The sequence below is a fragment of the Rhinopithecus roxellana genome, chromosome 1, assembly GCF_007565055.1.
Source record: "Rhinopithecus roxellana isolate Shanxi Qingling chromosome 1, ASM756505v1, whole genome shotgun sequence".
NCBI lineage: Eukaryota > Metazoa > Chordata > Mammalia > Primates > Cercopithecidae > Rhinopithecus > Rhinopithecus roxellana.
The window spans coordinates 136,348,595-136,361,659 of NC_044549.1; the positions used below are offsets into that span (position 1 = coordinate 136,348,595).

The 13,065-nt window shown below is 40.8% G+C and overlaps 1 protein-coding gene across 4 annotated transcripts in view; it reads left to right on the forward strand.

The window, feature by feature from the left end:
- The first annotated feature begins 728 nt into the window (after positions 1-728).
- Positions 729-13,065, forward strand: part of ZMAT3 (zinc finger matrin-type 3) — a 54,679-nt gene continuing 42,342 nt past the window's right edge. For 3 of the 4 annotated variants that reach the window (XM_010373989.2, XM_030931864.1, XM_030931866.1), the window contains exons 1-2: positions 729-1,385; positions 5,165-5,491. In XM_010373989.2, the coding sequence (XP_010372291.1) occupies positions 5,222-5,491 (270 nt within the window). In that variant the 5' untranslated portion in view covers positions 729-1,385; positions 5,165-5,221. Of the gene's footprint in view, positions 1,386-2,239; positions 2,264-5,164; positions 5,492-13,065 lie in introns of those variants that run through there. The other variant, XM_030931857.1, reaches the window with a different exon arrangement.

Here is a 13,065-nt window from a genome sequence, read left to right on the forward strand (position 1 = left end):
ACACAATAATGTGAATGTACTTAATGCCACTGAACTGTACTTTTTTTATTTTTATTTTTATTTTTTGAGACGGAGTGGAGTCTCGCTCTGTCACCCAGGCTGGAGTGCAGTGGTGTGATCTCCGCTCACTGCCATCTCCAACTCCCGGGTTCACGCCATTCTCCCGCCTCAGCCTCGCGAGTAGCTGGGACTATAGGCGCCCGCCACCACGCCCGGGTAATTTTTTGTATTTTTAGTAGAGACGGGGTTTCACCGTGTTAGCCAGGGTGGTTTTGATCTCCTGACCTCGTGATCTGCCCGCCTCGGCCTCCCAAAGTGTCGGGATTACAGGCGTGAGCCACCGCGTCCGACCTGTACTCTTAAAGTAGTAAATTTGTTATCGTTTGCCACACACAAAAATAATACCCCAGCAGATCTTCATAAGGGTTAATTTACGCTGAAAGTTTAGAGCCGGGATTTCCTCAGCTCATCACTCAATGTTAACCCTGAAGATGTCCAGGTTGGTTATGAAGGATGTGACATCCTAGCGTTGGCCACTCTTTTCCTGGTCCTTCCTGTCTTGCAGGTGAGCCTCTGGGGGTCAGGAGAAAGTCTCCTCTATCTCCTGCTCACTTTCGTGTAGGAAGAGGAAAGGTGTGTGTGTGGGGGGGGGGGGGGGGGGGCGGGAAACGGCGTTTTGTGTGAGGGAGGCCACTACTGGGCAGGCAGCCACCCTCTTCTTCCTCCATCCTGGGGCGGAAGTGGGGAGAGCAGCAGTTTAAAGGATTCACTCAGCCGCCTCAACCGCCAACCAGGAGGCGAAGGGAGGAATAGAATGAACAATGTTTGGATCCCAATGACAGGAGATGAAAGTTGCAAAAGCTCTGCCCAGGCTTCTACCAAGGATTAACTTTCCAGGGCATCTGCTGAACAGCTCTTCGGGGCTGTCTGCTGAGATTGGCGGTGGGAGCCTCCCGCCTCTCACTCGTGCCTTTGTTCCCCACGCCGGCCCAACCCCGCGTCCCTGCGCTGGCGGCCACAGCACCTGACCCACGCGCCGCAGGCCGGGGATGCTGGAGCGGCCGCGGCTGCAGCTGCTACCGCTGCCGGGCCTGCTCCGCCATGCACATGCGCAGTGGCGACACCGAGCCGGCGCCCTCAGTCTCCTCCTCCACCGCCTCCCGGTTCCGCAGTCACTTCCTGCAGCTGTTTCCCTGTGGGTCGGGTTGGACTGACTTTTGACAGTCAGCCTTCGGCTGCGGAGGGGGCTCGGCGGCGGCCGGCGGAGAAAGTTGCTTCGAGGAGAGGCTGGATCGAGCTGGGCAGAGCCGGGCGCGCAGGGCGGGCGTCGCGGGCGTCCCGGGCGGACGCGGCGCCGAGACTGCCGGCGCGTCCCGGGGGTTCCGGTAAGTGCGGGCGATTGGGAGCCGCGGGGCTTTCAGGACGAGCCCCGGAGCGCCGGGGACCAGCGGTTCCTTTCCGATGCTCTTTCCATCTGCCCTCCACGTGACAGGGCTTGCGCTGCTTCTGTTTATCAGTTTAGTTTGCTCGTTTCAGGCATTTCACGTGGACCAGGTGGATCATCTGTGGGTGCCGCTGCCTTGGCCCTCTCAGTTGCCCCCGCCCCGTGGGAGTCTGGGGATTCCATCCTTCGTGATGGCATCCTTACCGGGTTGAGGTGCGTGTGTGGGTTCGTGTGTATGCATGCACATCTTAGGAATGTAAGGTGGATGTGGGCGACGCTGAAGTGTCTGTAGCTTTGATTGAAATCTGTAAACAGTTCCCTAGGATTAGGAACCGTCACAGCGGAGACTGAAAAACATTCGCCAGTTCGCCAAGGCCTCTTCCACAGTTTTCTGCGTTCTTTCGAGCCTTCCTTATAGGATATACCTTGCCTCAAGTGATTTTTTTTTTAACTTTTCTCCCTTTCATTCCTTCTTGCTGCGTTCTGATGACCTCTGAGTAATGCTCGCCGCCTTTCCCGCATTTCCAGAATTCCCAATTACAGACTTACCTAGTTTGCTGAGGTGCTGCTAACCTGTTCCTTTATTCTATTCTCTTTCCTCTGTAGATTTCTCCAAATGAGAAAGAGATTGTCTTTAACACAGTATGTGAAGAGTAGGCCCCAGTCCAGTCATGAAAACTAAGTATGCTATGATAATTAATTTTCTTTAAACAGGGTACATTGCGAAGCTTTGATTTTCTTTAATCTCGTCTTAGGTCCTTTCCAAACCAGGACATTAACCAGCATGAATCCTTCATTTATGCCATTGCAAGCATCAGAGTGAGTGGTTTTTAAGATCTGGAGAATATTTATGCCAGACTTCAAATTTGTCCCTTTTAAACCAATGCAACAGTTGAACAGATCTGAGTTGCATGTTTTGCGTCTATGGATTCCATCATTCATGCATTCACTGAAGACTTGGTTTTATTCATTTTAAGATTTATATTTTATGCTAATTTTTGTTTGCAAATGTACTAATATTTGATGCAGTTGTCATATACAGATTTTTTTGAGGAGTCGACATTGTGTTGATTGTTAAATGTGACAAGAAATAAATTTGGGATATCAAACTACTCTTTAAAAATTATAAAGATCAAAGCGATAATGGGTAAATCTGTGTTTGGCAAGAATTTTTTCTTTAAATCAGGTAACTTTATCCCCTCTGGTAGGAAGCCTTTTGTACCTCTGTGCTTTGAGAAGGACCTTTATTTTGAGGGAAGCCTGTAGATAACACTGGGGGAGACACATGCTAGAATTTCCTCAAGTGAAAGTGAGCTTTCATAAAACAAGTCCAGACATGCCTAGGCAATTGGTAGCATTTGATTTTCTGTGTATATTGGTTTCCTTTATCCAGATGTTTTCACACCCCCATTCACCTTTTCACTAATGAACTAGCAGCATGTTTGTGGCAAGTTGACGTCAGTAGCTTAACATTATGAATTATTATAGTTAGGTAAACTTTTTAAAAGGCTGTTCTTTGTCTACTTAGTTCCCTTTTCTAAAATGACCATATCTGTTTTTGCTTTATGGATATCTTTACTTGATTCGATTAAGAGAAATAATACCATCACAGAGAACCTGACTTTTTAAATGTTCAAACTCTATATTGCTTTTCTTTATGTTCCCAGAGATATGGGCAGTACACTTCTGCTTAAAATGAAATAATTTTTCTAAATTTTGTGATTAATGAGAAGTATTGTTAAATTCTATGACTAATACTTATGCATTTTACCCTTAACTACATTATTTTCCCATCACGCTGATTTCCTTTGTTGCCTCCCCACCCCAAATTTCGTATGAAAGTTGTTACTTGATTTTCAGGTGCTGTGTAGTTATCAAATGTGGTAATACAGACTTTAACTTTTCAAAATTTACTTGATACATTTTAGTAGTTCTATTATTGCCATAATGTACACATTTCCATTGCAGATGGAAATTTTCAGCAGCTTAAAATAGCCATATTCTATTGACTAATAGAAGAGGTTTTAATACTGTATTGAGAGAGTGTAGGGAATTGTGGATTTTGAAATAAGGATTCTAATTTGGGTTAATTAGAATCTTGGGAACCCAAAGGGTGTACTGTGGTTCATTTTGAGACACTCAGGTTAGACGATGCCATCTGTAGGGGGAGGCAGGAGAAATTATGGATAAAGATTGAAGAGGGAGAGGAACATTTTGGGTCTTTTCTGAAGGAATTATAATAGAGACTATCATTTATTAAGAAGGGGGAGGAAAATAGCCTCAAGACTGAGGAACTGGAATTATACTGTGGCTTTTGGTGGTGTGATCCATTATTCCATTGGACATTTCCTTGATACCTTATTTTGTGTAGGTAATTTACCTAGAGAAGGAGGAAAAATTTGGATTTTACAGGGGACTGATGAATATAGTCTAAGGCTGTATGAGGTAAACTCAAGAGCCCACAGTGAACAGGCAAGTATCAAGTACAGGCAGCAACTGAGTGGGGACTGAGGTGTCCCAGAGACGGCGGGCCTGGCTAGAGGGCACTGTGCCTCTGAGCACTAACTAGTTAATTGAGTCCCATATAGGAATGTGGGCCAAGTGATGCCAGATCATCCTTTTTCAAGAGAAGCCACGAATCTCTTGATTTTTGAATGTTAACAACTAATTCAACTTAAAAAATGAAAACAAAACTGTATATTCCAAACAGCACATCTGTGGCTGTAGTGGCCCACGGGCTGCTTGCCACCTCTGCTATACATTGGCTCAACTACTTAAATATTGTTAGTTGATCAGAAGGAGCATGTTTTATTTATTTCTGTCATACTTTAACTCTAGGCTATTCCTAGAGTTCCTTGAAATTTCTGCAAGGTGATTTTTTTTATTCACTCTTTTTGATATTGGTTGGTTGGAAGAGATGTTTGCTAAGATTTTTAGCTGGTCGTTTTAGTTTTTTTTTTTTTTTTTTTTTTTTTTTTTTTTTTTTTGAGACACAGTCTTGCTCTGTCACCCAGGCTGGAGTGCAGTGGCATGATCTCAGTTTACTACCACCTCTGCCTCCCCTATTCAAGCGATTCTCCTACCTCAGTCTCCCGAGTAGCTGGGATTACAGGCACTTGCCACCACACCCAGCTAATGTTTGTATTTTTAGTAGAGACGGGGTTTCACCACATTGTCTCAAACAGGCTGGTCTCGAACTCCTGACCTCAGGTGATCCACCCACCTCGGCCTCCCAAAATGCTGGGATTACAGACATGAGCCACCATGCCTAGATAGCTCGTGGTGTTTTTGTCTGTGCGTGATTATCATTAAGAGTGTTTAAGTGTTAGTGTGCCTGAGGGAAGGGGTCTGGACTAGGTGACCTTTGATGTCCATTTCAGCCATGTGACTTTTGGATTTAATTAGCCTTGGATGCAATGCTATTAATGTTCATGGGGCCAGAGGGATAGCAGTTGGAACGGTGCCAAGCAAAATAAAGCCAAATCTATAAAGCCATTCTCAGTGGAAGAGCACCATGTTAACATGAATTAACAGGAAGGGGAAGTCTGCTAAATGAGGCCAAAGGAAAGAAGTCCCAAGGATGGGTTTGGAGAAGTAGAAGAAAGGGTCAGATTATGTTGTCATTTACATGTTATCTTGTGAAGTCTCATTTTTAAGTGAGTTTTTAGTTTATGGTTTTTTTTTTTTTTTTTTTTTTTTTTTTTTTTGCTACTGATTCAGATTTGAAGACCTTGCTTCTCATCACCCACTGGATTATGCCCAAGGCTTTCCTACCCAATGATCCTCTTGCAACACGCCGTGCTTGCTCCACCTAAGCAGCCCTCACCCTCGCCTCCTATGTCAGTGGCCACCAGGTCTACAGGAACCTTGCAGCTTCCACCACAGAAGCCTTTTGGGCAGGAGGCTTCCTTGCCTCTTGCAGGGGAAGAAGAGTTATCAAAGGAAGGGGAGCAAGACTGTGCCCTGGAGGAGCTATGTAAGCCCCTGTACTGCAAACTCTGCAATGTCACCTTGAACTCTGCACAGCAAGCCCAGGCTCATTATCAGGTAAAGGGAGAGAAGAAAACCAGGCATTTAGTGGGGTGAACATTTCAGGGCTCTTCCTGTTTAGCAGTTGTCTCTCCAGATATGACTGTGCGTGGAATATCAAGATGGCTTAGAGAACAACTAAGTATAAATTTGTTTGATTAAAAGCCTTATGTTTTTACTTTAAAAATAAGTATCACTTTTTGTAGAATGGATCTCAACCTCTTACACTAAACTGTGTGGCGTTCGATAGCTTACCAGTCTTTGCAGGCAAATGTAAATTATCTATGCTGGCATTTGAACCTGTGGTCTTAAGAAGAGCAAGTATTTAAAACACGATGTACCAGCCTGGATGACAGAGCAAGACTTCATCTCAAACAAACAAACCCATGATGTACCAAACTCAATTCAGTGTAAAATTGTTTAGAAGCTAATATAATTCGCATCATTTCAAGGTGACCTCTGTGCATGACTCTCATGCTTTCCATTTTTGACTTATAACTCTTATATATCCTATCACTGGTAAGGAAAACACAGGTATCTTTTTATAGTGAGAATAAAATGACATTGGAATATTAAGCCCTATCCTTCATTCATAATAAGCATACGCTAATTTATTTTAGCCCGTTAGTGTAAACTAATACTGGTTTTTAAGATGTAAAGCTTTCACCTCCATGTTGAATAGCTAGTGGAGAGGACCATTTTAAAGGGTAATATTATCTAAGAACAAATGGAAAATTAAACTTTGGTTCTAAAGAGAGGGCACAATATTTCTTTTTATTCTAGACATTTGTCTGTATAAAGTTAAATAATTTCTTTTTTCGGAGAAAAGAGACCTGGGAAATAATCAAGGACAAAACCCACTGAATGATGTCTTCCTGGGACATCATTGATTTATTTATTATCTGCATGAAAATCTCTAGTAATAAGAGAGTATGGTAGAAGACTGTTACACAGGTGTTTCTTCTGTTGTGCACCATAACTTTCTCCAACTTAAAGTTTTTGTTTACTGTGGGTGTTAAGTCTTTTCTGTTTTGCTTTGATCCCAAAGACTGATTATTGTGTTGCTTTTTGATTGTATGTCAGAAGTATTTTGATGGTCAATTGTTTTCTCTGGTATTTAGGGGAAGACATAATATGTTGCCTTCTTTAAGTTCCCATTATGTGGTTTTGTTTTGCCCTCAGGTGCAGAGAGTTGAGTTAATTATATCTCGCAGATCTTGACCTGTGTCATCATTGGTTCCTAAAGGCCTCTTCTGGTTTTATTTTTACATTTTCCCCCTTTCCCCAGTATCTACTCTCATCACCTTGCTGTCCAGTACAATTGTTTGATACAGGGTCTTCCTTTGCCTGTCTTTACCATTCAAGCAGAGTCTGTTAGGATGATTCATCTCAACTCCAAGACTGTATTAGCTTTCTTCATTTATTCCTACGGAATGTTCAGTTTTATAGTCTCACTTTGAAAAAAGAAGCCAGAGTTCTCAAGGTTTAATTATTAGCTGTATAAAGCCCCTAACAAATCATTAACTTGGGAGCAAACCCACTTGTATGCTATACACATATATAATTACCTTTATTTATTTATTTATTTATTTTGAGACAGAGTCTTGCTCTGTGGCCCAGGCTGGAGTGCAGTGCTACGATCTTGGCTCACTGCAGCCCCTGTCTCCTGGCTTCAAGCGATTCTCCTGCCTCAGCCTCCCGAGTAGCTGGGACTTCGGGCGCACACCAGCACACCCAGCTAATTTTTGTATTTTTAGTAGAGATGGAAGTTCGCCATGTTGGCTAGATTCAGCCTCCCAAAGTGCTGGGATTATAGGCATGAGTGACCTACCACACCCAGCCTATAATTCCCTTTTAAGGAAGAGTTGGTTACTTTTATGAGGGAAAACTCTTGGGCAGTGTGTAATTTTAACATGTCCATTGATTATACATATACCTTATTTCTTTTTTCTTCTAATAAAACTTTTTGACTTCATGGACTTTGAAAGGTGCTACTGATGGTACATAGAGAAGATTCAGTTTGATGCAAGGTCATTGGATTATAGGCTAAAACTAGATAAACAGAATCAACATTTGTTTTTTTCTTTTATTTTACATTTTTGCATATGTTTGTTCTAAACTTTTTAGTTGACAAGATTAGTAATTATACTTAATTTCAGTTTCCTCAATGATACAGTGAATAAATAAATTAGAAAATATAAGAAAAGGGAAATACAATTTAGGTAAATTTCTCAAAAATCAGAATTTTTAAGTGGAAAGGTTGAAGGAGAACAGGATGTAACGGGACAACTTAAGCAGCTAAAAACCAGCGTAAAGATGGGAAAGAAAAGAGGCAAGCTAGTAATCAGAAAGTAGAAGCTTACAGAAAATGAAAAGTTTGGGTATAATAAAGTATATTGCTAAGACTTTGGAAGCAAAGATTCGAATGAGACTGATGTTATTGGTAACCCTTAAAGAGAGAAGTTTTTAACAGAGAAACTAAGGCAAAGCAGTTCATGTGTAAAAATACAGAGCAATTGCATTAGGGGAACATAGAAAAAAGGTCATCTTAGAAGTGAAATGTGGATTTTAATAAGATAGAAATGGTCAAGATAAGAGTGTATAGTCCAAAATGTAGATCAGGATAATAAACAATCAGAGTGTGAACATAACTCTAGAAGTGGGTGAGCTACCAAAGAAGGAAAGCATAGAAATGTTAGCCAAAAAGATGCATCAGAGGGTGTACATGAATAAGCAGTAATAAAAGAAAGATTACTGAAGACAAGGCTAAGACCAGGCCAGGTGTGGTGCCTCACACCTGTAATCCCAGCACTTTGGGAGGCTGAGGCGGGAAGATTGCTTGCATTCAGGAGTTCGAGACCAGCCTGGACAGCATAACAAGACCCTGTCTCTACAAAAATACAAGGAAATTAGGTGAGCATAGTGGCAGACACTTGTAGTCCCAGCTATTCGTGAGGCTGAGACAGGAGGCTCACTTGAGCCTGGGAGATTGAGGCAGCAGTGAGCTATGATCATGCCACTGCACTCCAGCAAACAAAGACAACAACAACAACAATGACAATAACAAGAACAACAACAAAACACACAAAAAAGAGAAGTGTAAGACCAATGAGTAAGGCTTACCAAGCACAGGAATAAGTAGAATGCCAATGATTGTAGACTAATACAACAAAGTGGTTTAGGGTTAAATGAGCTGATGGCTGTACAATTTTATTTCAAGACTAAAATCTTACTTTCTAATTTTTAATACAGAGCATTACCAAACTGTACTTTCATTATTTCAGTTATGTGTGAGATAAAATGGGTCATGAGTAGCCTGTTTATGAGCTAGAAATGCATTTGTGAGAAGTGATAAATCACTGTGATTACATTACTCAAAACTTTTTAGTCAGTTGATGCCATTGTTGAAATTGTGGAGTTTCAAATTGCCTCAGGTATTGTAAACAACGGTGGTTACACTAGAGCCAGACTGTATCATGTTCCAGTAATCCAGGACATGCAGTGGAAACTACCCAATAAATACTTCCCTTTAAGCTCACTAGCGTTTTTTCCTGACGTCCCAGTGTTCCCAAGCTGGGGCTACCTTAGCAGTGACCCATGTGTATCTGTAGTCATTATAGATTTAGTTTTATTCCAAGTACTTTTTAAGACTGATCAGTTGGCTTCAAAACATCGTCAGCTGTTGTTTCATTTTTAATGAAGCCATCGAATTTTATATTCTTAAAATTAGGGCTTTAGGTATAACTTAATTTAAAATCCAATCTTTGGAGGAGAAACATACTTTCATTTTATTAAAGTCTATCTGCAGGCTTCAGGTTACTTAGGGCAAGGCTGGCATGGGGTAACATACCACTGTTTCATCAGCATAAATACCCAGAGGAGGAATTGCTTTAGCATGGAAGGTTATTAACAGAAATAAAAAAAGCAAAAAGCGTGGATGAATTTTGCTAAGGCATCCACAGTTTAAAGTCGCCAGTTTATTTGCTAATTTGCATGTGTATATTTGACAAGATCTACTTACAGTACATTTATAAAATTTGTCATGAATATGGCTTTCTATTTGTAATATTTAGTAGTCAAATAACAACCTACTATGTTAATTAGATTGATTAGAGAAAGAGAATACTGGTGGAAGAGTAGCTTTAGAATTAGGATGCTGAATGTAGCAGTCTTAATTCATAATTCATAATGAAGAGAATGCTGTTAGATTTTCCCCAAAATTTAAAGCACTGATTTTGGCACTTACATCTTAATATTGATCACCCAGGTTTGGATCAGTGAATTAAATCTCAGCTAATTTTCATGTATTCAAAATTCTCCGATTTGACTTTTTTCCAAATGGACTTACAGTGGACTGAGAATGGCTAAAACGCACTTCAGATTTGGTTTTAATGCGTGTGCTTTACACGTGGCATATATGCTTTGGAATCTAACAGCTTTGGGCTGGAATCTTGGCTCAGTTACTTTAGGCAAGACACTGAATCTCTCTTTATAAAATATCTGTAAAGTAGGGGTCATTGTACTTCCTGTGCAGTATTGTGAGAATTGTATGTGTTATCTTAATAAATACTGGTTGGTTGAAATAGGTTGCTATTGTTTAGAAGTGTTTGGGTCTCAAATGAGCAGAATGAGATGGTACACAGTTGTCTTACTGTTGTTACTACTTTGATAGTGACTTGCTGTAGGACCTTGTGTAAATAAGCAAAACTTTGTTTTCCTTGATCGTTCTCCAGAGATACTCTTTTAGATCCAGATACCAGGTTACCTTAAAAGAGTCTCATGAAGAATAATTCAACCAACAAATGAGGCAAAATAAAATGATTTTCAAATGTAAGTTCAAATAAAATGATTTTCACATTTCAACCATACTACTCGTCTGTCAGCTTAGTCCATTTACCCAATAATGAATTCTTGTTGGTTTTCTTGTTCTGCTCTCTGAAATCACCACCTCTGTAGGCTTTTCTAGCTGTTGCTTTGATCACTTGAGAGGGCAGAAGCTCTCTGTGATCCTGCCAGTTTTCTGCCTCCTCCTCTAGTCTACCCCTGCCTCATTTCTTCTTATTTCAAAATGATAGATACCCTTTCTTTTGTCCAAGTTTGATTCCTCATCCTGTTTTCTGGATTTCATCGCCTTTTCACCTCAATCAAAAACTGTGCTCAAGTCTCTTCTATATAAATAAAAATAGCAGCAGCAACCTTCCCATTACTTTTAATCCCTGCTGTCAGCAACCTTTCTCCTCTTCTCTCCTGTCCTTAGCATTCTACTGGGTATAATTGTTCTCTTCAGGTCTTCATTTCCCATTCATTTCCCAGCCCACTGTATGCTGATTTCCATTCCTATAGGCCACTGAAATGGTCCTTTCCAGTGTCACCATGATCTTACAGGCCAAATCTAACTCCTTCTCACTTGACCCCTTTGTAGCATTAGCCAATGGTAACAACTTTCTCCTAAAAAAATTTAAAAATATTTTTATTTAAAATAATGCCTAAGGAACCAAAGGGTTTATAATGGAAAGTAGTGATTACCTGTTCTCCACCCATTCCCTTCCTTTTTTCCCTCTCCATTCTCTCCTTTCTGACTCCCAACTTGAGCTGGCTGTAGTTTTACTTTGGCACTGTCAAGATTGATCATGTTTTTTTTTTTTTTTTGAGACGGAGTCTCGCTCTGTTGCCCAGGCTGGAGTGCAGTGGCCGGATCTCAGCTCACTGCAAGCTCCGCCTCCCAGGTTTATGCCATTCTCCTGCCTCAGCCTCCCGAGTAGCTGGGACTACAGGCGCCCGCCACCTCGCCCGGCTAGTTTTTTGTATTTTTTAGTAGAGACGGGGTTTCACCGGGTTAGCCAGGATGGTCTCGATCTCCTGACCTCGTGATCCGCCCGTCTCGGCCTCCCAAAGTGCTGGGATTACAGGCTTGAGCCACCGCGCCCGGCCTGATCATGTTTTTATCCATTCTGTCATCAAATTAAGTTTTCCATGCTCTATTTGCAGGTTGATGCCAATTGTTGAAAATTAACATTCAGCATTTGCATTATTGTGAATAGGGAATTTTGCATTATTATAAGTGGAGAAATACTGTTCACTGCAGAGCTGTTTCCTTCCCTATATTTCCAGTGTCATGATCTCATGCTACTCACAAGACATATTCAAATAGGTAACCCTTTCCTGAATGCTACCAGTTGCTCAAAATTGTGTCTATTTTAGTTTGCTTCATATGTGGATTATAACTTTGAAATAATTTTCTGTTTTTCCTTGAGTTTCTGGTACTTAAAAAAAAAAAACTAGAGAGAAGAATCTTAAGCCTTACAAAAAAGCTATTAGCATCTCAATCTTTCTTTATATTGCTTACATTTCATTTATCTTCATGAAACCTACTGTTTTCTGATTCTGATTTTGACTAGTTGTTCTAGTTTGGATTAGTTGTTCTATATTTGAATCACTACTTCATTGTATAGGTTTTTGTATTTCCCGGAGTGTAGGTTTTTGTATTTCCTGGAGTTTTTAGTTGCTTTTCTTCTCCCCTCTTTTTCTAGCATTATATTTTTCATATCACCATTCTCCTCTCCACGCCTAAGTCTCAACCCCACTTTTTATTGTATGGAATTTTCTTTTTATCCTAGATCCCTCTATCTCCTTGCTCCATTTTCAGCTGGTGTCTTTTTGGTTTGCTGCACAGCTTTGTCAGCTTTGGACTTACTGCTCTTTAGGTTGGACCACTATTTTCTAAATATATGTGTTTTCTTTTTTAAATCTTGTTTTGTTGGAGTATATTGTCACATTACTTTAAGGAAGAAAGAATGAATATAAATGTATAACACATTTTTTTTCCTTGAAATAAAATGAGGGAGTAATGGGGAATAAATTTTTTTGAGCCCTGTGTTTCTAAAAAATATTTGTGTTGTGCCTTCATATTTGACAATTCAGTTCCAGGTTGAAGATTATTTTTCTCTGGAATGTTAACAGCTGCCCTCTATTTTCTGTTTTTATCTAATGTTGCTGAAGAGAAATCTTCTGATTCTTATTCTTTTGTTGGTGACCTGTTTTAATTTTGTGTCTTTCTTTTTTTTCCCCGGGAAGCTTTTAGGCTCTCCTTTTTATCCTTGTAGTCTGAGATCTGACAATGATGGTTGTGTCTTGTTTTCCCCTGGATACTTTTTCATTTGTCCTGGTCAGCACTGGTAGATTGTTTCAGTTTGTGTACTTCTGTTTCTCTTGCTCTGGAGAATTTAAAAAAAATTCTTTTTTTTTTTTTTTTTGAGACAGCGTCTCACTCTGTTCCCCAGGTTAGAGGGCAGTGACACGGTCTCAGCTCACTGTAACTTCTGCCTCCTATGTTTAAGTGATTCTCCTGCCTCAGCCACCTGAGTACCTGGGATTACAGGTGCCTGCCACCATGCCCAGCTGAGTTTTTTGTATTTTTAGTAGAGACGGGGTTTCACCATGTTGGCCAGGCTGGTATCAAACTCCTGACCTCAGATGGCCCACCTGCCTCGGCCTCCCAAAGAAAAAAATATTCTTTCTTAGTTACTATTCTCTAGATTTTTTGTCTTTCCTTCTAGGAATCCTGTTAGCCATTATCATGGTTCTGCTGGATT